Here is a 23901-nt window from a genome sequence, read left to right on the forward strand (position 1 = left end):
ATCCAAAAGATCTACTTCAAACCGTTTGTGCATTGTTGTAGCTAGGGGTGTACATGGGTCGGGTTGTTTCAGATTTTTTAGTTACCAAACGAAACCAATTGTGTCGGGTTATTAAATCTAAATACCAAACCAAACCAATAAAAGTCGGGTTTTTTAATCTCGGATTTTCGGAATTTTTTTCATAAAGTCTTCATAGCACAAAACGTAAAATTAGTGCTCCAAATATTTCTTTAATCCTAATAAGACAGAAATATATAAGGTGTTTTTCAATAAAATAACATAAATATGAGATGAGTCGTGGCATTGTACTAAATATATAACAATAAAGATAATAAAATCGCATAAAATAAATATTATTAATAAGCCATAATAAAAATAACATAATTTAAAATTATGACTAATAAGTACTATTATGTACATGACTGACCACTAAAAGAAAAATAAGTTATACTGTAACGACCCGACTTGTCGTTTTAAGAATTTACATTCCGTTCAGTGACTTAAGGTTTCGAGCAGCCCCGCAATATGTATTATGACCCGCGTGTGTGGTCAAGTTTGAATTACGGATGATTCAGAGTGATTTGGGACATTTAGTTACTAAAAAATGAGCTTAAGTCTTAGGATTTTGACCGTAGTCGAAACTATATGAAGACGAACCGGAATGGAGTTCTATCGGTTCCGTTAGCTCCGTATGATGATTTTGGACTTAGGAGCGTGTCCGAAAAATTATTTGGAGGTCCGTAGTGGAATTAAGCTTGCAATGACGAAACTCAAATTTTTGGAAAGTTTGACCGGGGGTGACTTTTTGATATCGGGGTCGGAATACGATTCCGAGAGTTGAAACAGCTCTGTTATGTTATTTGGGACTTTCCTGCAAAATTTAACATCATTCCGGATTGGTTTGATAGGTTTCAGCACGAGTTTTAGAAATTGGAAGTTTTTGAAGTTCATAAGTTCGATTTGTGGTGCGATTTATATTTTCAGCGTAATTTGATGTGATTTAAAACCTTGAGCGAGTCCGTGATATGTTATGGGACTAGTTAGCATGATTGGACGGGGTCTCGAGGGGCTCGGGTGTGTTTTGGAGTGGTTTCGGACCAAATTGGAGTTGTTTGGACTGTTGTTGCTGAAGTCTGGTTTCCTTCTTCGCGAACGCGAAGGAAGTCCCGCGTTCGCGAAGAGGAGTTTGAGGGGATGATGATTTGTCCTTCGCGAATGCGAAGCTGTGAACGCGAACGCGAACGCGAAGCTGTGAATGCGAATACGAAGAAGGAGCAGGGAAAGCCTTCGCGAATGCGGCCCAGGCGACGCGAAGAAGAAAGGGAAGATAAGGGCCTGGGGTCGTTTGGCCTTCGCGAACGCAAAGGAGTTGGTCAGCTGGTCTTCGCGAACGCGAAGAGGAAATGATGAGGCAGAAGCAGTTGGCCTTCGCGAACGCGACGCTTGTCACGCGAACGCGAAGAAGGATTAAAGGCAGTTGGATTTTTGGCCTTCGCGAACGCGAAGGAATGGTCGCGAACACGAAGAAGGTGTATCTCGGCAGAATTAAAAGTCCCAAAAATGGGGGTTTGAGTTAAGAAGGTGTATCTCGGCAGAATTAAAAGTCCCAAAAAAAATGGGGGTTTGAGTTCATAACTCAAAATCAAATTGGGAGCTCGGTAGAAGGCGATTTTTGGAGAGATTCTTGTGTGGGTGTTTGGGGTAAGTGATTCTTATCAAGTTTTGATTAATTTTCATGATTATATTTTTGAATCCACCATTTAATTCAGATTTAATGGAAGAAAAATCAAGATTTTTGTAATTTAAGATTTGGAGGTCGATTTGTTATTGGAATTCGATAAAATTGGTATGGTTGAACTCGTATCGGAATGGGTGTTCGGATTTCATAAAACTTTTGTCAGGTTCCGAGAGGCGGGTCCCGCGTTGACTTTTGTTGACGTTTTGGAATAAATTTTTAAGTCGACGTATTATTATCCAGAATTATTTTTGATGAATTTTAATAAAGTTATATAATTAATTTGGATAGATTTGAACGGCCCAAAGGTCAATTCAAGCAAGAAGGCAATTTTGAAATATCGGCATAATTTCAAAGAGGTAAGTGTCTTGCTTAACCTCGAGCGGGGGAAATTTCCCTTAGGCATTGAGTCTTATGTGCAACTTGGGTAATTGAAAATCATGTACGCGAGGTGACGAGTATGTACTTGATTTATATGCGCAAATTTTATTGAGTTAAAGTCTTGAACATATTGTGTAGTAAAATGGATAATTGTTGACATATATTTAATCATCTACTTGTCGTGCCTAAACCTTTGTTGTTGACTCTGTTGTTATATGATAATGTGATGTGATTGTTATTTGATTATTTATGAAATTTTGTGAATTTGCTGGTTTGATAATTATTGGAATTTAATTTTATTTTAAATTTTTCCCTCTGCAAATAATTAATTAAATGAGCTTAAGAAGAGGTGTTTATATAATTATTGAAAATTTGATCTTTTATGAAGACTTTGCTTTATGTTGAGTAATTTCTATCTCTATTGATTGTTTTTGGGTGTTGTACACATTGTGCTGAGTATTTGGCTATTTACTGTGAAATCAATTGACTTGGTTGTAGCTTTAAAATTTGGTTGTGTCCATTGGGCAAATTGTGATATGAATTGATTTTTATTATGTTGTTGTGATAATTTCCCGTGTAAATTGTTGTGTTGTGTGAGTTGTTATTTTGGGGAGATAAGGGTGGCATTTCACCGTTGATATTATGTGGTTATAAGGGTGGCATTTCACTGTTGTATTTGTTGGCTATTAATATTATCTGGGCGGAGCGATAAGGGTGGCTATAGGAGCGATAAGGGTGGCAATAGGAGCGATAAGGGTGGCAATAGAAGCGATAAGGGTGGCTATTGATATTGTCTGGGCGGAGCGATAATGGTGGCTATTGTCAGGGACGATATGTGATGATGTGGGGTTGTGGTGTTGACAATTTTCATGTGATGTGATTTTCTTGTGTTTATTTTTATACCTTGTGCAACTTGTCTAGTTGTTAGTAAATTGATAATAATCTGATTTATGTTGAAATTAGGAGCCTGTGGTTATTACCAGGCGGTTTATAAAATGAAATGTGGGCACGAGGTGCCGTGAATTATGATATGAGATGGGGATATTGGCACGTGAATTATCCGTGCGGTTGTGATATAAAAATATGGGCACGAGATGCTGTGATGAAATGATAATGATATTTGGCACGTGAATTGTCCGTGCAGTTGTGATATGAAATGAGGGCATGAGGTGCCGGGCAAATATGATGATTTAATTATGGGCACGAGGTGCCGTAAAAATATAAAAATAGGCTGAGACCCGTATTTACGAAAAATATGAAAATGGGCTAAGACCCGTATTTTTGATGATTTTGAAATGAGGTGTCACATGGTAATTTTTTAATTGAAAGAATTATATTCAAAATATTTATTTGGAAAGATTTTTACTTATAAAGTATTATATAAAAGAATTGTATATTGATAGATATTTATTTGAGCAAATTGTATTTGAAAAGATTTATTGAAAGAATTATATTTGAAAAATAATTATTTGAGAAAATTATATTTGGAAGAGAGTTATGTGGAAGAACTATGTGAAATACATTTATTTGAAGGGCTTGATTTAATTGGGTGTAATTGTGTTTATTAATTGTTGAGTGATATTAATGGTATTCTTGTTGTCTGTTGTGCATATCACTGGTTGTTTTATCCTGCCCTTATTATTATTTGTTTCCTATTATTTTGTATATTATATTGCACAGGTTATTAGACTAGTGAGTGTCTTGACTGTACCTCGTCTCTACTCCATTAAGGTTAGTCTTGATACTTACTGGGCACCGTTGTGGTGTGCTCACTCTACACGTTTGCACATTTTTGTGCAGAGCCAAGTATTGAAGATAACGGACTTGAGCAGAGTTAAAGCAGGATCGTAAGGATACAAGGTAGAGCTACTTGGTCGTCGCAGTTCCTTGGAGTCCTTTCATTTCATTGTACTGTTAACTTGTAATCAAACAGTATTGTATATTCGGTCCTCTTGATCATTCTATGTATTCAGTTAGAGTTCGTGACTTAGTACTACCAGTCTTGGGAGGTTGTATATTGTAATTATTTCCGTTGTTAGTTTTGGTTACTTATTTAATTCAAAAAAAAATGGTTTCAAAAATGCAATGGAAATCGGCTTACCTAGTCTTAGAGACTAGGTGCCATCACGACTCCTGTGGTGGAATTTTGGGTCGTGACATATATATTTTATCTAAACCATGGAAAACTAAAAAATAGATATCCAACATTATTTTCATTCATAGTACCATTGAATTGAATGTCTTTTATTGGCATTAGTATTGATTTGATTTTGGTTTAGGATTTATTTGAGTTACTAACATTTATGGACTATAAAACTTATTGGAGCATCCAAAAATTATAAGCCCAAACTTGAAATAATACGTTAAAAGATAAAACTATGAAAAAATTTAAGAAATATTTATAAACTACACTACCATAAATATTTTTATGTATTAAATATATTTAAAACTTCTATACATATAATGTCGGGTTGGTTTGGTTTCGGTTTGACTTTTTTTAGTTAAAACCAAACCAAACCAAATATAGTCGAGTTTTTTTTTTTCCAACACCAAACCAAATCAAACCAAACTATAGTCGGGTTTTGTTTTCTCGGTTTGACTCGAATTATCGAGTTGGTGCGGTTTGTCGGTTTCATTTGTACACCCCTAGTTATACCATTACCATATCGCGAGTTGTGTTGATTTCCACATATTCGTCACACAAAAGAAATTAACTATACTTACATTTTGACGAAAGATTATGCTACAAAATACAAACTATCGACTAACGAAGAACAAAAGTGATTGAACCACATGTTATGAAGATGAACAACAACAAAAACAAATAAAAAAACAAAAGACGCATTAAAGTTATTTATCGAGTAGGATATATTTTTTTTTAAAAGGATAATTCAATTGGACTCATTTCAAAGTATGGACTAATCCAGGAAAACACTTTGCGTAGGAGCTGCTGCATTTGCAAGACCTATTTGATCTAATTTCATTTATCGCGATAAATTCTTATCGATTATGTACTGATCAATGACCACAATCACGTATGGATGTTGGTTTATAACAGTCATGATAAACTACTTATAGCTTGTTTGACCAAGTTTCTAAAATAGACTTATTTTGAAAAGTGCTTTTTAAAAAATTATTTTGGGTCATGAGAAAGCAATTTGTGTTTCGCTAATTAATTTAAAAAATATTTTTCAATAGCAATTAGTGTTTGACCAGACTTTTAAAAAGTGTTTCTAAGAGTATTTTTCTCAAAAGTTCTTTTTTTAAAAGTGCTTTAGGAGAGAAGCTATTTTTTCTGCTTATCAAAAACTACTTCTGGTTCTACTCAAATATATATATATATATATATATATATATATATATATATATATATTCTTCTAAAAGTTTCGCCAAACACTATAACTTTAAAATAAAAATACTTTTGACTTTGGAAAAGTTTGGCTAGGTATGCAATCATAAAATCTTACGTATATCTTTTGCTCGCTAAATCATGTTTAATCTTTTATAACTTCATAACGTGTGGGCTTCAAGTATATCAACGAGTGCATCACCCAAAATCCCAAATGACATTAACTTGCAACATGAGAGTACCCAAATTAAAGTTCCTTTCAATTACAGTACTAAACAGTGCTAGTCATTACATTACATCTTAGAAGAAATATTCACACTAAATGGTCCTTTCAACTACCTAACTGTAAATTTTCAATATTTTAATATTTTTTGTCTATTCAGTTATTGCTTGGTTATATTTTTGAAGTTCATATGTACTAATTTGGAACAGAATCTATATATATATATATATATATATATATATATATATATATATATATATATATATATATATATATATATATATACACTAATTAGTAATTGGGAGAAATTTATGCCTCTTACTACGTTGGATTTCATATTTAAGATAGTTAAACACTATAAATTAATCCCTTTTTCTGTATTTTTTTATTCAATCGCAACAACATATATATTCAATTATACACTTCACAATTCACAACCAAGTGTAAGATATCAAGTGAAACTTAAATACTCATATAATAAACGTAACCCTGTTTATGCATATACAAGTTCAAGAGAGAAAAAATTATTACTAAAATGGCTTGCAAGGTGAAAAATAAAACTCAAAAAATATAAAACAATTATTTGATTAGGTTGAAGTCATACTACACAAGCAAGCACTGTGTATAGACTATATATCATAACTCATGTACGCTGGCAAAAATATCTTTTCATTATCCAACGAAATAATGTTATTAAGTCAATAAACAAGTCAACTGAATACATCTCTTATATATGGGAATAACAAAAAACTGACCAAAATTTAGCGTGTGTCGGTAGTGGCTCAACGCTACTCTTGCAACATTCCTCAAAATCTCCTTTGTAGTTGCGCCTCGCAATGAAACGAATTGGTTAATTGGGCTGCAACATCTCTGGGTGATAGATAAGATAAGGATGCTAAGAGTTATCAATTCATTCATAAATTTGAGACAAAAATAAGAAGCATGAAATTGAATCTGGACATAACACATAAACGAAGAAAAGCAAAATAAAAAATTAAAAAAAATTGCTGGAACTGACACCAACTTGGTAGTTAATTTTAAGTGAGTGCACCCATGGCTTAGATTATAGTTCATAGTAGCCATTAGATTTTTTTAATGGTTGAGAGTTGTGACTTTTTAAGAAGAATATAAAGCGCCACTTTTTCTCAAAACAGGTGTCTTAATGAAGCGCCTATTTGTAGTTCTTTTTAATTAAATATGGGGTTGTATTAGGATAAATTAAGGGCTTCCTGTTTTTAATATATATATATATATATATATATATATGAAGTTATTTTTTGTTAAATTTTGTGAAACTTTTAGTACAGTGTAACCCAGAAGTTACACATATATGTGTGTGAATACCCATTTGGACTTAAAAATGTATTAAGTAATTAAATCACAGGATTGTTTTTGTTTCCTCAATATATTTATCAAAAACATAATCTTGAAGCATTCCAACTAAAAGTATATTGTACATTTTATTAGATTTTGAAAACCTCCGAAAATATATTATCAACTAGAATATTATTTATTCTTCTAGATTTTCCTGGAAGAAAATCTTAGAAACAATGTAGAGGGAATTACTGACTTCTACTTCTTTCTCTTTCACTTCGAAAAATGATGGGTCTTGTAATTTGCTCTCAAATAGTGTAAGTTTTACAATGAATAGTTTATTTTTTGATGTTTTAGCCTTGATTGTCTGAGATTTGTTATATTTTATATTATAAAAATTAAGAAATACCATAGAAAAAATATGTCGAACTTTTGTTTTCAAAAGTAATATTTTCTCAATTATTAATTAATATCTTAAAGGTTATATTTCTCTCATTTTCCTTTTATCGTATACCTTATTTTGGAAATCCAAAAATTGTATACATATTTTTTTTAAAAGAAAAAAAGAAGGATGATACAAAGATTTTACAAAAATCTAAAACTAAACCTTGTGTTGGATTTTTTATATTTATTCTTCTTGATATTAATATTATATCAGGGAAATTTACAAAAATTATGACAATAATACATAAAGAGCTAAATGTTTTGCTCCTAATTATATAAAATATTATATTTATTTTTTAGCTCATTTTATTCTAATAATATTATCATGTTACGTCCAATGGCGCAACAGGCAGCAATGTCAATAGTTAGTACTTCATTATTCATTAAATAAATGTTGTCTTACTTTCCAATTTTATTTCCTTAAATCAAGAAGGATATTGTAACCTTTATATCCGTCGATCGATAAGGTTCGTGAGGAAGAATATAATGTATGTTATGAATTTGAAGGCTCAATGCTATATATGCAAAAATACAAAATGCGAGGTTGGAAGAATATATAAACAAAAGAGAAATTATTTGACAATACAATAATAACAACGAACAATCGATAGTGTTAGAATATAGAAAAAATAAAATTGATGATACATACGGTTAATTCCTTTGTTATAACATTAAGAATAATAATTATTTGGTCATATCTTAACAACAGCGCAAAGCGCGGGCATATTTACTAGTTATACCATAATCTTGACTCTTTAACATAATTTTGATGCGGCATGTAATGTGTTAAAGTTGAACAACACAATTGAAAGTTGCATAATATGCTATTTCTTGATTTTATAAATAAAAAACAAAACAATGGTGAAGAATCCAAGAAAAAGATAAAGTTTATCAAAAAAAAATAATTGAATGAGGAAAAAATGCTATCCTCGGGATGTGGACGTTTTACAAAAATATTTTCCTACTTGTAACGTACACTTTGTGTTGGTATATTTAATATATTGCCTGAAAACCCAGTAGTATTATAATAAATTCCTTTTGTATTCATGTTGCTTTAATTTTGAATTAAATATGATAAATTCCTTCCTTATGTCCCTGCTTTAATTCTGGAGTTCCTTGTTAGTTGTGCTGAAATGATTTGGACTTTGGCGACATTTTACATACTAGAATCTCTTATTTTGATTGGTCTCTATTTAAAGTTACTGTTGTCGCTTTGTTTTTCGTTGAGCTGATTTTCCTATTTTTAAATGTAATTTACTATTACCCATCAATAGTTTGGTTTTGACATTTGATCTTCCTACTTTTCCATTATTTAACATTAGTTCTTCTAGAGTTTTTGTTAAACAATAAAAGTTTTAGGTATAACTGGTCCAATTACATTCTTTCTCCATTTTCGACTAAATTAGATTGATTTTCTCCCTTCTAGCAAAGAAAAAAGTAGAAGCTCAAAGCAAACGTGTATGTTATGTGGAAACTTTATGTTTCGAAAGATAGCACCATAAAATAAAACGTTGTTATTTAAGTTTAAATCTTGAAGGAGAGTCTTAAAGCAACTGTAAAATTATCTTAGTATGACCTATATGACATTTTTGCGTGTGCTCCTTGTAATCTGTTGCCCAAGGGGCCGGTTTGGCCTTATTGGTTGGGCCTCAAGCATAGTGCTAGGTCATGTCAAGGCCATGGCACCCCATCACTCCATAGATGTAACAACTCAACCGGTCATTTTACTTTTTAGATCCCCGTTCCCCTAAGTAAAACTCTCAGTATGAGCTTTTGTTGTTTTATAACCTGCGGAGATGGTTAGTTCTGGTTTGGAAGGGTTCGGGTTGAAATCGAAACACTTAGTTCCTTAATAATGACTTAAAATGGTTAAGTTTGACTTGAGTCAACGTTTTGAGTCAACGACCTCGAAACCGGGATTTGACGGTCCCAATAGGTTCGAATAATGATTTTAGACTTGGGCGTATGTTCGGATTGGGTCTCGGATGACCCGGGAGCGTTTCAGTGCTTAATATTGAAAGTTGGCGCATTGAAGATTTCAAGTTTTTAAATTTGATTTGGAGTAAGTTTTGGTGTTATCGAGGTCCGTTTGGGATTCCGAGTCTGGGAATAGCTCTGTATGGCGATTTAAGACTTGCACGCAAAATTTGGTGTCGTTCAGGGTAGGTTAAGTATGATTCGGCGCGTTCGGAGTAAGTTGGAAGAACTTGAAGTTCATAAGTTGATTTGATTTGGTTTTGGGTGTAATCCTTAGTTTTGATGTTGTTTTACGTGCTCCGAAGGTTCGAGTGAGTCCGTATTATGTTTACAAACTTGTTGGTATGCTTGGTTGGGGTACGGGGGCCTCGGGTGGATTTCGGATGGTTAACGGAGTGAAATGGGACTTGGAATGACTGTTGAAGCTTGCTGGTGTGAGTGTTCTGGTTTCCTTCTATGCTATCGCAGGGATAGGTCCGCGGTCGCGAAGGGTTGATGGTCACTGGTGGTAATTAGTTCTACGTGATTGGGAGGAAAGTTCTGCGATTGCCTTGCTGGAGCAGTCGATACATTGCAAACACGTGGCTCAGGTCGCGTTCGCGTAGAGGAAAGGCATGGCTGGGGGTTCACGCGCACTTTGTTCATCGCAAACGCGTGATGTAGTTCGCGATTGCGTAGGTCTGAAGGTCAGTGCATCGCGTTCGCATGATGGATTCCACGTTCACGTAGGGTTAAATCGCGGGCAGTATAATTTGTGCTTCGCGATCGCGAAGAAGGAATGCTTGTGCATAGACTTGTTTTAAAAACGAGACTCAAGCCATTTTCTTTCATTTTTCATTTCCTTGGCCCATTTTGGAGCTTCTTGGAGAGGGTTTTCACCTAGCTATTGAAGGTAAGTAATTTTTACCTAATGTAAGTTTAATACATAGATTATGGGTAGATTTTAATATGTAAAATGTGAAAATTTTAGGAGATTGTTGAAAAACCTAGGTTTTGATAAAAATGGGATTAAACCACGAAAATGATTATGGAATTGGGTAGAAATTACATATTTGAGTTCTTGAGATTATGAGTAATATTTATCTTCGAAACTTTTCGGAATCTGGGCATGTGGGCCCGGGATGAATTTTAGAAATTTTTCAATTTGGGTTGGGTAATTACTTTAGGAACTAAATTATGAACTTTTGAGCTTATATTGATTAATTTATATAATATTTGGCTAGTTTTGGATTGTCCAGCACCGACATGAGGCTTTAGAGTAAATTTGTGGGCCAGAAAATGAGTTTTGAGACGAGGTAAGTCTCTTGCCTAACCTTGTAAGAGAAAATTTTCCCCGTAGGTGTTTTAAATTACCATTTGCTTCTAATTGTGGGGGCTACGTACGCACGAGGTGACGAGCGTCCGTGCGTAGCTACAAATATGCTTAAGTCCGGGTAGTTTTAGGACCCAAATCATAAAATACTTGTATTGTTTGTACTCTACTTGTTAATTTAAGTGCCTAAATTATATTGCAACTTGATAAAGGGTTCGTAAAGACCGAATTTCACTTACTTTGAGTTTTGGTGGGTTACTGGACCGTTAATAGAAATTGTGCCTCCTTGTGTACTAGTCTTGTGATAGCTTTTAAATCGGATGTTCATAGAGTATTCTCTCTTCTTGTGAAGCGGGCCGAACGCCTCTGTAGTATAGTAGATGCATCTATGGTTCGTGCCGCTCGACCCTAAATAATGTACACATTATTCTAGATCAGGTCGTACGACCTCAGCATAAATCGTGCGTGATAAAGCTCGGAGTCCGATTACATTTAATATCATTCCTATGACTTGAGAAAATTATAATTTACTTGATGGCCCGTAATTGTTGAAGTTAGTATGTGTCAGTGGAGATTTTAAATTGAATTTTAGTTAAAGAATCACTTAATTACTGTTTGTTACTGTGTTATTATTATTATTATTGATTTATTCCATGCCGATTTAGAATTTTCATATTTTATTTATTGGCCCATAGTAAGTGTCGATGTCGGCCCCTCATCACTACTTCTTCGAGGTTAGAATGGATGCTTACTGGGTGCATGTATTTTATATACTAACACTACACTTCTGCACTAATCATGCATGATCTGAGGCAAGTGTGTCAGGCTGTTATTCAGGCGCGCACCCCCGTTACCCCGCGGTATAGTGGTGAGCTGCTTTCTGAGTCCGTTATGTAGCGCCCGCAGTCTCTCTTTTGTATTTACTTTCTGTCTATCTTATTTCAGACAATAGCATAGGTGTTTTGTATGTTCTACTTGTTTTCATACACTTGTGATACCGAATCTTGGGAACATGCTAGTAGACACTTTATGATTTTGGGTATTTATTTCACCATATCATGCTCTTTCATTGGTTCACGCTTTACTTTAATATAATTTTCCACTTTTAATTTACTTAATAAATAAAAATTAACCACTTTGAAATTATTAAAAAGAATAAATACATAGCTAGTTCCATGTTGGCTTGCTTAGCGACGACGTTGGGCGCCATCACGGCCTATAGGGGAAATTGGGTCGTGACACTAGAGCCTTCATTTCTCTACTAAAACCTTCCATGACATACCCTTATGTGCTAGCCCCCTCATACTTCCTTGACCATTCCTCCACAAGCATTCTCGTTTGGCACAATGCTCCTATACCACTTCTCTGCCAAGATTCTAAGAGCCTCTTGCTTTGTGCTACACTATCAATGCATGGCTCTGTTGGGAATAAACCCCTTCAAGAATAAAAGCGGAATAATAACGTAACACCGAGATGCGGTAATTGACAATAATAAAAGAGTGACAACGATACCAAGATTTTTAAGTGAAAAACCCTTTTGAATAAGGGAAAAAACCACGGCCCGAGAGGAGACTGATACCACTATAGCAAGGACTTTTACACTTTGTAGGCCCGAGTAAAATACTCCAAAGACCACTATAACACTCAAATGAAATAACCCTCTTTTGATATTCTCACCTTACAACAATATCGCTCACACTTTTTATTTTTCTCACATACTATTTTCATATACCTTGTTTGTAATGCCTCACTCTTTCTCTCTCTTTTTTGGTGTGTTTCACAAATGAAAGAATACTTACTTATTTATAGAGGTGAAGACCTCTCAAAGATGTCATGGGTGATATAAAAAAATAGTAAACCAAACTTGTCTTTCTTCCCTTTTTGACTTTTCCTTGTCACACAAATATTTGTTTAACAAGCTTGGATTTGTACGGTGTAGCCTTTGCCAAAGTAAGTTGTCCTCCTTTCACATGGGATGGACCCATCAAATCTCCCCCTCCAGTCCCATGCACCTGAAGGAGGTATCTCCAATTTTTCTTATAGAGATCATTCCGACAAGCTCTTTGCATAGCTCGAACTTGTCTCTTGGTATCGTCTTGGTCATCATATCCGCTGGATTCTCACCGTGTGAATCTTTTTGACATGCAAAGATTTGTTCTCCACTTGCTCACGAATCTAATGATATCTCACATCGATATGCTTTGTTCTTGCATGGTACATGGAGTTCTTGCTCAAGTCTATTGCACTTTGACTGTCACAATAGACAACATACTCCTTTTGATATAATTCCAGCTCTTGAAGAAAATGCTTGAGCCATACCATATCCTTGCCAGCTTCTGTAGCCAATGTACTCTGCTTCACTTGTTGAAAGTTCAACGCACTTCTGCAATTTAGATTGCCATGATATAGCTCCCCCTGAAAAAGTAAATAGATATCCAGTAGTGGATTTTCTATTATCAATATCACCGGCCATATCAGCAACGGTATAGCCCTTCAAGGCTGGATCTGATCTCCCAAAACACAAGCATTCATTCGAGGTTCCTTTTATATACCTAAGTATCCACTTCATAGCTTCTCAATGTTCTTTTCCGAGATTATCAAGAAACCTTCTAACAATACTGACATCATGAGCAATATCAGGACTGGTACAAACCATTGCATACATCAGGCTACCGACGGCAGAGGAATATGGAAATTTAGCCATACTTTCTTTATCTTCCTTTGTTGTAGGACACATTGTCTTATTCAACTTCATATGACCAGCAAGAGGTGTGCTAACTGGTTTAGCACTCATCATGTTAAAGCGTTTAAGCACACATTCAATGTACTTCATTTGTGACAGCAACAACTTTCGATTTGTCCTATCTCGGACAATCTCCATTCCTAGAATTTGTCGTGTTGGACCCAAGTCTTTCATGTCAAATGACTTGGACAAATCTTCCTTCAACTTGGCAATCAACATCTTGTCTTGTCCTACAATGAGCATGTCATCCACATATAACAACAAGATGATAAAGTTATTGTTAGAGAATCTCTTATAGTATACACATGGATCTGAAAAAGTCTTTGTATATGTTTGACTTCTCATGAATGAGTCAAACTTCTTGTACCACGGCCTTGGCGCTTGTTTCAGCCCATAAAGACTCTTATTCAACTTGCACACCATGTGTTTCTTCTCCTTTACTTCAAAACCTTATGGCTGCTCCATATAGATCTCTTCTTCCAAATCTCAATGCAAAAATGCAGTTTTCACGTCCAATTGATCCACTTCAAGATCTAGGCTAGCTGCCATGCTCAAGATTGTTCAAATGGAAGTCATTTTGACAACAAGTGAGAAAATTTTATCAAAATCAATACATTTCTTCTGTTCGAAACCTTTTACCACCAATCGAGATTTGTATCTGACCAACTTGTCGTTTCTATTTTTCTTGAGATTAAAGACCCACTTGCACTTGAGCGGTCTTTTGCCATTTGGAAGTTCAACCAGTTCGTACGTGTCATTCTTCAGTAGAGAATTCATATCTTCTTGCATGGCTTCCATCTACTGGATTTGTTCTGGATGAGATAACACCTCCTTGAAATTCTCTGGCTCCCCCTCATTAGTGACGAGGATGTACTTTGAAGAAGGATACCTCGTGGACTCCACCTTCTCTCTTTCAGATCTTCTCAAAGGTTGTTGTCCTCCTTCTTGTTGTTGTTGCTCTTCTTCTTCCTCTTGTGGAATAGGATGCTCCTCTTGTTCATCTACGCCTTCCGTGTGCCATTCTTCACCTGTGGAAGGATTACATACAGGTACAGTAGGAGTAATAACAAAGTTAGTAAGTGTACCATTATCATTTTTGGTCTTTGTTGATTGATCACTATCAATTCCGACCATATCTTCTCTGAAGATCACATCTCTGCTTCAAATGATCTTTTTCCTTTTTGGGTCCCACAATCTGCAGTCGAACTCTTCATCTCGATAACCGATGAAGATGCATGGAATAGCTTTGTCATCCAGCTTCGTTCTCTACTCATTCGACACATGTGCAAAAGCTTTACATCCAAACACTTTCAGACGAGAGTAGGACACTCCTTTGGTGGTCCAGACTTTCTCTGGAATGTCAAACTCCAATGGAACTGATGAACTTCTGTTAATCAGGTAACATGTTGTGCGAGCTGCTTCACCCCAAAATGACTTAGGTAGTTTTGCCATTTTGAGCATGTTTCTCACTTTTTCGACAATGGTGCGATTCATCCTTTCAGCTATACCATTATCTTGTGGGGCTCCAGGAACTGTTTTCTCATGCCTGATTCCATGGTTTGAGCAGTAGTCTTCAAACTTCTTTGAAGTATACTCTCCTCCATTGTCTGTCCTGAGACGCTTTAATTTTTTACCTGTCTCCCTTTCCACTAGAGCATGTAATTTCTAAAAAACTTGAAATACCTGGTCTTTTGTTCTCAAAAAATAAACCCACAATTTCCGTGAAGCATCATCAATAAATGTGAGAAAATATTTGTTACCTACCATTGATTATATATCCATTAGACCACAAACATCAGAATATACTAAATCAAGTATATTCGATTTTCTTCCGTGAGTTGCTTGAAACGTTACCCTATGTTATTTTCCAAATAAATAATAATCACAAGAATTCACAGTTGTACCTTTTGCAAATGAGATGAGTGACTTCTTGGATAGGATCTGCAGTCCCTTCTCACTCATATGGCCTAATCTCCGGTGCCATAAATTTAAAGGCGTATCATCTACAACTGCATGTAATCCACCTTCACATATCTCAGCGGTTGTCTTGTACAATGTGTATGGACCAACTCCTTTAGCAATCACCAATTATCCATTGGTGAGTCTCCACTTCCTATTGGCGAAGTGATTCTCGTACCCGTCTCGATTTAGAGCGATCCCTGAAATCAAATTCATTCACAGATCTGGTTCGTGTCGCACATATTCTAAAACTAATATGCATCCTGCATTTATCTTGATACAAATGTCGCCAATCCCCACAATCTTTGAGTGATTGGTATTTCTCATCTTGACCATCTCAAAGTCTCCTGCTTTGTACCTACAGAAGAATTCTCTTACCAGTGTGGCATGGTAGGATGATATTGTGTCAACCACCCATTGTGACTCTTGGCTTGCTAAGTGCATGCATTCCTTCTCCTCGTGAACGAAGAAAACCACTGAATCATCGTTGTGCATTGCATCGGCTGTGTTGTCATCATTCTTCTGGCCACTGCTCTCGCCTCGACCTTTCTTTGGGAATTCTCGTTTGAAGTGACCGGGTTGACCGCAACTGTAGTAATTCCTACCCTTTGATCGGTTCCTGGACTTTCCACGAGCTTTGAATTTATCACAGCTACTCAATGCTCTATAAAAACTTCTTCCTCTGTTTTCCATGATAAGAGTTTGCCCCTGATTTTCAGACTTCTTCCTCATCTTATCATTGAGTAGGATGGTTGTTGTGACCTCCTTTAAATCGATGGTATCTCTACCATGTTGTATGTTTGTTGCCAAATTATCATAGGAAGATGGCAACGAGTTTAGAAGCATGATAGCCTTATCTACTTCAGTGATTATTTCTCCGAGATTTTCCAACTACGTGATTAATCCATTGAACATATTTAAATGAGACACAAAATTTGTACCTTCACTCATATGGATAGCATAAAGTTGTTTTCTCAAAAACAACTTATTTGTTCAGGATTTGGACATGTATAGACTTTCTAGTCTTTTTCAAATACCACATACATTATTTTCATCCCCGATATTATTGAGTACTTCATCGGACAAATGCAGTCTAATTGCACTAACCGCCTTCTTATCCATGTCTGTCCATTCCTCGATTTTCATGGTTTCCGGCTTTGCCTCTTTTCCATCTATTGCAATGTCTAACCCTTGTTGAATGAGTAGGTCTTGTGACAAAGTAAAATTGACTATAAATAATATTTCTGTAAATGAGCAGAGCATGTGCTCTGATACCAGTTGTTGGGAATAAACCCTCACATAAATAATATTCATGGTAATAAAATCAGAATAATAACGTAATATCGAGATACGGTAATTAACAAGAATAAAAGAGTGACAACGACATCAAGATTTTTACGTGAAAAACCCTTTTGAATAAGGGAAAAAACCACGGCTCGAGAGGAGCAACTAATATTACTACAGCAATGATTTTTATACTTTGTAGGTCCGAGTAAAATACTCCAAAGACCACTATAACACTCAAGAGAAATAACTCTCTTTTGATATTCTCATCTTACAACTATATCGCTCACACTTAGGGGTGGCAAATGGGCTGTTTGGGCTAAATTTGGGCTGTTCAAAATGGCTGAACCAATAAATGGGTCATTACCCAACCCAGCTCAAAACTTACTTGGGCTACAATGGATTGGGCCAAGATGAGCTAAACAATGGGTCAATGCCCGACCCGCCCAATTTCACCCACCTTCATTTTTTATGCATGATTTGGTATCTGTTTTTGTTTTTTGGTATCTGCTTTACATTTTTGATTCGCATATAGTTTAGACGAAATGTGATTTAAGAATTATGAGACACATGGATATATTTCCTACATCGTTCTTTTGAGAAGAAACTATAAAAATGAAAGTACATCATTTATCTCATTTTCTGAAATAGATAATTATTTAGGAAGTTAAGAACCAATCTCAGAAATCATTATTTAGAAAGTCAAAATAGCTTGTTAATTGATTAAAATTTTCAAAACATTTTATAGATATCTTCATCTATTGAATATTCTGAGTATAATATATTTTATGTAGAGTATATAGGTGCACAACTATAAAACTAGAATTCTTTTGCTTAGTCGGCATTTAGGAAGTGCATTTTGTTTTAGAATAAATTCTACTATCATTTAAAATGAGTTCATAAATTATACTCACAGTTTTTTATAAGTTAATAAATATAGCACAAAAAAAGTAAAGCACATTTTTATTAAATAATTACGTTAATTTATCATTCTTCTAGATGGGTCAATATGGTCAATTTGCCTAATGATATTAGTCATTGTTAAACTTCTAGTAAACATAAAGATCATATAATTAGAAAACTAATTAAAGTGATAGATATACTAGTGACAAAAATAAAAAGCATACATTTAAAAACAAAAACAATATAGGAAGTTACAAAAAAAATCAATTTGTAGTATTTATTTAATCTTTTCTCAAATATAAATTTGTTTAATTCCTTAAAGAAAAACTGAAAATTACCCTAAAGCATAGTTCTGTAATTTCCTCGTCAAATCGCTTCTTTCCGTGCAAAACAAATGATAAAGCATTAGAAAGAAAAATACTTTCTTTTCTAAACAAATTTATAGAAGGTAAAGATTGCCACGTTGAGTCCTTGACCCATCAGGTACATGCCCACCTTGGGTTCTGCACAAAACAGCTGGCAATGATAATGACCCGTTGGGCTGATTTTTAAATTTCACGGGTTGATTTGGGTTTACTGACTCAACCCAAGTTGACCCATTTATTACACGGGTTAGTTTGGACAACACCCATAATGACCCATCATCAGATATAGCATTCGCCCAACCCGTGAAATATTGGGCGGGTTGGGTGGGTCAAATGGGTTTGGATCAAATTTGACAGTCTTACTCACACTCTTTATTTTTCTCACAGACTAGTTTCTTATACCCTGTCTGTGATGACTCACTCCTTCTTTCTCTCTTTGTTGGTGTGTTTCACAAATGAAAGAATACTTCCTTATTTATATAGGTGAAGAAACTCTCAAAGATGTCATGGGTGACATCAAAAAATAGTAAACCAAACTTGTCTTCCTTCCCTTTTTCACTTTTCCTTGCCACACAAATATTTGTTTGACTGGATTTGGATGTTGCAGCCTTTGCCAAAGGAAGTTGTCTTCCTTTCACATGGGATGGACCCATTACGCTCGTCGTTTCTAGACACTCGACCTTGCCAAGCGCAATGTCATCCTTGCGCGTCATGTCCCATGCATGCTTGGTACCATCCATGACTGTTTTGCCTTGCGCATATGCCTTGCTGGTTGGCGCTATGCCACCCTAATGCCACGAGCCTTGCTTGTGCACCATACCTCTCGCATTTGCTTCACCATGCCCTGTGTATGCTCTATACCTCCTGCGTTTTCCTTACCAAGTGTGTGCTCCACCATTGCACCATCTTCTTGTGCTAATACCCCACGTGCTGACCATGTCTCTATGCCAACACCTCCTTTGGTTGCATCTTTTCACTTGGCTCCGTCCTTGGCCTTCATGGCTCTTGTGGCATGCACAAGATTCCAATGTTTTCTGGTGAGGTGTGACAATAATCACTAATAAATTTCCAACTTCTCGTCTCCAAAGCGCTCATTTAACGCCAAACTCAACTAACCGCTTCCAACAGGTGAAATACATTCAATCATGTTTGCACTCTACTATCACCTATTTTGTCACATATGCACACATAAGACTCAATGTTTAACATGTACTCATGATCCCAGGGTCGGGGCATTACACCCATCCCTTCGAGGGATAAACAATGGTTACTTACTTATCCCTAGCTAGTGTGAGGGATAAATAAGGGTCGGGGCATTTCAGAAGCCCATTTTCGGAAATCTTATATATTTGCTCGCGTCATCATTATTGATGTTGTGCTTTGTTTATACAATTCTGTCCAGAAACTCATTGCTTATTTCTGGTTCCGATGGTACGAGAGTCCCTAGCTGGAAAGTCATTCCATGTGTCTTAAGTAACTCAATTAGATGCATTAACCAGAAGTATTAATGGAGTCAATCCGAAGTTCTACTCTAGAATTTGAATTTGATGGGTAAAACTTGATTAGGAACAACATTGATAGCATTACATCCTCCTAAATGCGTTAAGCAAGAAACGAATATGCAAATTAAGATCACAACAATCGGCACATCTACTCTCCTAATGCTCTGTAAGTAAGGAGATCAGTGCAAGATCCAACTCTTCAAACATGAGACGTACAGAGTGTTCTCTTATTGAGGCTTTTGGGTAAAATGCATGTGGACAGCTGAGCAGACATGCTTATTTCTTCTACAGTTTGTTTGCAGTATAAGAGGGGACAGTTGCCAAATCATTTCTTCTTGAAGAGGAAATGTGCAACCATCCATTCTTCTCCATTGTTGTAGCCAAACAGTTCAGCAACTGAAATGAAAAATGTTCTCCAATAGACAGTCCACTTAACAGCTGAATCCTTCCCATAAGTTGATTCCATTATTGGCTTTATACAAGTTTTGTTCTGGTCCATTCTCTTAAGCCATTCTTCACTGAAAAGGGGTATACTAATTTAGTTGTTTGATCAAATGGGAGTCAAGGAGCAAGGATATTCTCGTAAGCTTAAACCCATTAAACAGCGCCTAGGTGTTTTTTTCCTTCTTTTTTATCTAAAAATATTCAAATTGGCAAACCATATCATTTTATCGCTAACACATCAATCATGCGCTATGTAAACTCACCTTGTCTGTGCATAATGCTTTCCGTTAACGAGCCAGTGATTAACCACAGAAACATCATCCTGCATGCAAAAATCACCGTAAAAACTAAGCAATCACAAAATGGTTTAAGGCCACAAAAGGCATGTTCTTTCAACTGCAAAACGCTTGTTTCTTGTATTTTCTATTAGTTGTTAGTCATTTATGCAGCTTTCAATGGATTATGTGATCGAATGTACAATATGTAAGCAACAAGCAGCACGTTGGATTTTACAAGCTCACCTGAAAATAAAGGAGGAGATTTGCAGAAGGCATTGTACCTCCACTGAAGAAGTAGCGAGTGATCCAATCATCATCATTGACATCCTGCAGAAAATTATGTACTATATCTGTAATTGAAGTAGGGGATATTTGATATTCGAATTTATTCTAGTGAATAGATTCGTCATTATCTAAAAACCAATGCATCAGCAGATCAACTTATGTACCTCGAAGTGATAAGCGAATGCCTTGTGGCAAAAATGATGAACAAAAAGAAGACCATCTGGCTTCATCCATCTGGAGATCTTCTTGAGGAGATCTCCGTAGTTCTTCATATGCTATGAAGTGAAAACGTTTCTTAGTTATATACCATAACTGTAAATTGTAACCTGAGAACAAATACTCTGTTTATAGTCAATACCTCAAACATTTCAATAGACAATATTCGATCATAGGAACCTTCCATCTCAAATGTGCTAATATCTGCAACTATGATCTCCACATTCTGCAGCTGAAGTTCCCTAAACTCAGAAAAATAAGATAGTTTTCAATATAGAACTTGATCTTTCCATTATTTTAGAAGAGAAACTATACAAACCCATATCACTAAATCAACATTTAGAAAATTTTGTCCAGCTATGGGAACGCCACAATGTGTACACAATCCACATAGTGGTGAACGTTTTGAGGGAAGACTCTGGTTAAATTAACATAATAAAGATTCTCAGATGAGGTTATTTAAATGATAACTAGAGCCAACACCAAATGGATTTCGTAACAGCAAATTTGAAAGACTAATGAAGCAGGATATTTTTTCTTTTGATAAATAAATGAAGCAGGACTTAGAAACGCTTATATGTTTCCTGAGTCATCATAAAACATAACGACAGTATGCTTTAGCTCATCAAAGCAAATAAAAAAGAGTACCGGCATTGCTCTTCGATATGTGCTTTTTGAGTCACTGAATTGCAAATTCCAGTAATTTTGCAGCTACTGTATTTTTGTGCTATGTATAGAGAAAGAGATCCCCAGCCACATCCAACATCTAGTACAGTGTGTCCATCTTTCAACTGTGACCTTTCACAGTATAATTCCATCATTGCTTTTTCAGCATCCTCTAAAGTGCTTGACTTGTCTCGGAAATAACAGCAGCTGCATTGTATCAAAAAAATCCAGTAAGACCATCACATTATATTCAGCAGATGTTGTGACAAAACAGAATATTGCATTCTATGCATAAGTATGAATACAAAAAGTAGATTGGTAATGCAGAAGGAGGGTAAAAGTTTAGAGTTATGGAGATATAGATACTTGCCTATATTTGAAGTGCTTTCCAAGAACAATCTTGAAGAAAGATGTAGGAAGCTCGTAATGTTGGGACTTTGCCTTCTCAGTCATCACAGCTATAGGCATCTCTCTTAAAGCTGTAAAAGAAGCAGTCAATCAAAATTTTATAAAGGATGAAGCATGAAAGTCCAGGCAAGCAATCGAAGCGCATCCTTATTAGTATAAAGCATATACTGGACGTAGCACTTTAGTCTTGTTCTCTCCGGTCTACCAGCATTATGTACTTAATGCAACTGGTTGGCCATTCTAAGGTGCCATTGTTCCAAATTTTAGTGTCTCAAGACCCAAATTCCTCATTATTTTGACACTTAAGCCTACATAATAACAGATAAAACTATGAACATAACAGTATTTCATCATCTTCTGGGTCACACAGCCCTTTGCTGCCATCAGATTACTACTAAGAGACAAGTTATAAAAGTTGAGCTAAAAACTGAAAGTGTATCATATATTAACAGAATCAAACACTTTATTATCGTGCGTCATATGAAACCCACCTTGGTTAAAAATTAGCAGAAAGCCTTGTTTTTTTCCTAGGAAACTGTCCCTATAGATCTTCTTGTGTACTCAAATACAAAAGAAGGTTGTACAAAATAGAGCATTGTGTTCCCAAATGTATAATCCCTGCATTAGTTATGCTAATTGACGAATTATTTTATACCGAGTTCAACCTGAAATACACATATAATTAGTAATACCTACACATATAAATGACAGAAATGTACCTTAAATTATTAAGTACAACTTAGTTAAATGACAATAAATATATATTATAGTCCTGTATAACTTGTCTTTTAGCCAGACAACCCTTAATCAGAGGCGGATGCAGTGTGGTAGTTGTGGGATCAATTGAATCCATAACATTCGACGCTGAGTAGAAATTTATATATAAAAATTCATTAAAATTGCAAAAATAATAGATTTGAACCCATAACTTTAAAAATATAATGGGTTCAATGTTTAAAATCTTAAAAGTTGAACCCATAGAGTTTAAATACTGGATTTGCCTCTTCCCTTAATACTACATTCTAAAGTAATCTGTTATCCTTACTTAAGTTTCATTGGGGCAGTAAATCAAGATATCTCGTTCAACTGAAGTTGGAATGAAGGCAAAAGAAGAGTAAGTAATTACTCCACTATTTAACTTGCTTACATTCCTTCCTTTGCTAAATCTAAACCTGTAAAATAGATTATCCACTGTTTTTCGTTCACATGCATAATGATAAACCGCCTAGAATTTTCCTAAAAATTGAGAAGTTACACTAAATTCTTCAAATTACAAGCTCCAGCAAAAAAGTGAAACTTGGCCATATATAGAACTAAGAAACAAAGTTTAACACACAATATATACACCTTGCTTCAGTAGTAGTGGAAAAACAATGATTTTCTGAAATTAAAACTGAACTTGAAATTAGAGAAAAGTGCGTACAGTGCACAAACTGGAGAAGGTCAGAGAGCTGAAGCTCAGCGGAAGGCTTGTAACTGGAACGAAGTCGGGCAGCTAAGAGCAGTCGTGTGAGCCGCCGTATAACGGCGTCAGGCAAGAGGTTGCGCTCAAGAGAAGACAGCATTAAACGCACCGTAGAATTGTAAGGCATCTGTACTATCGCATCCATCTTTCTGATCTGCTTAAGGACTAATTAGGAGAAGCAAAAATGGCCGCTGTGCAATTAAATTTCTCTTTTATGTTCACTTTTACAGTACAGGGCTTATCTACAAGTTATGGGCACTGCCTCACCTTTGCAATGATGAAGTGGAAATTTTTTTATTTAATAATTGAGTTTAAGTTACAATAAAGAATTTTTATATTACCAGTATTGTTATGAATATATTATATTATGGATGTTCATTTAGTATTCCGTTGTAAATAAGCTTCCTGAAAAAGTTTATCCATATAAGACTCCACCATAAATATGTTTATCTATTTAGTACTCTATTGGAAATAAGCCTCCTGAAGAAGCTTACCCTTTCGGTACTCCGTTATGGATAAATATTACCCATGATAGAAGATTATCTATATCTGGCACAACAGTTTAGAGCAGCAGCTTACAAGCAGCTTACACAGCAGCTTACAAGCAGCTTACACAGCAGCTTGCAGTAGCAGCTTACACAGCAGCTT

General features: G+C 35.5%; 1 protein-coding gene across 1 annotated transcript; it reads right to left on the reverse strand.

The window, feature by feature from the left end:
• Positions 1–19497: 19497 nt before the first annotated feature.
• Positions 19498–23532, reverse strand: LOC104086279 ((S)-coclaurine N-methyltransferase-like). The gene is made up of 8 exons (XM_070182550.1): positions 23212–23532; positions 21751–21859; positions 21363–21587; positions 20857–20956; positions 20663–20773; positions 20457–20540; positions 20199–20257; positions 19498–20009 (listed from the first exon to the last, which is right to left on the reverse strand). Exons 1-8 carry the CDS (start codon positions 23396–23398, stop codon positions 19817–19819), a joined length of 1068 nt encoding a protein of 355 aa, XP_070038651.1. The 5' UTR covers positions 23399–23532; the 3' UTR covers positions 19498–19816.
• Positions 23533–23901: the final 369 nt, after the last annotated feature.

The sequence above is a fragment of the Nicotiana tomentosiformis genome, chromosome 8, assembly GCF_000390325.3.
Source record: "Nicotiana tomentosiformis chromosome 8, ASM39032v3, whole genome shotgun sequence".
Lineage (NCBI taxonomy): Eukaryota > Viridiplantae > Streptophyta > Magnoliopsida > Solanales > Solanaceae > Nicotiana > Nicotiana tomentosiformis.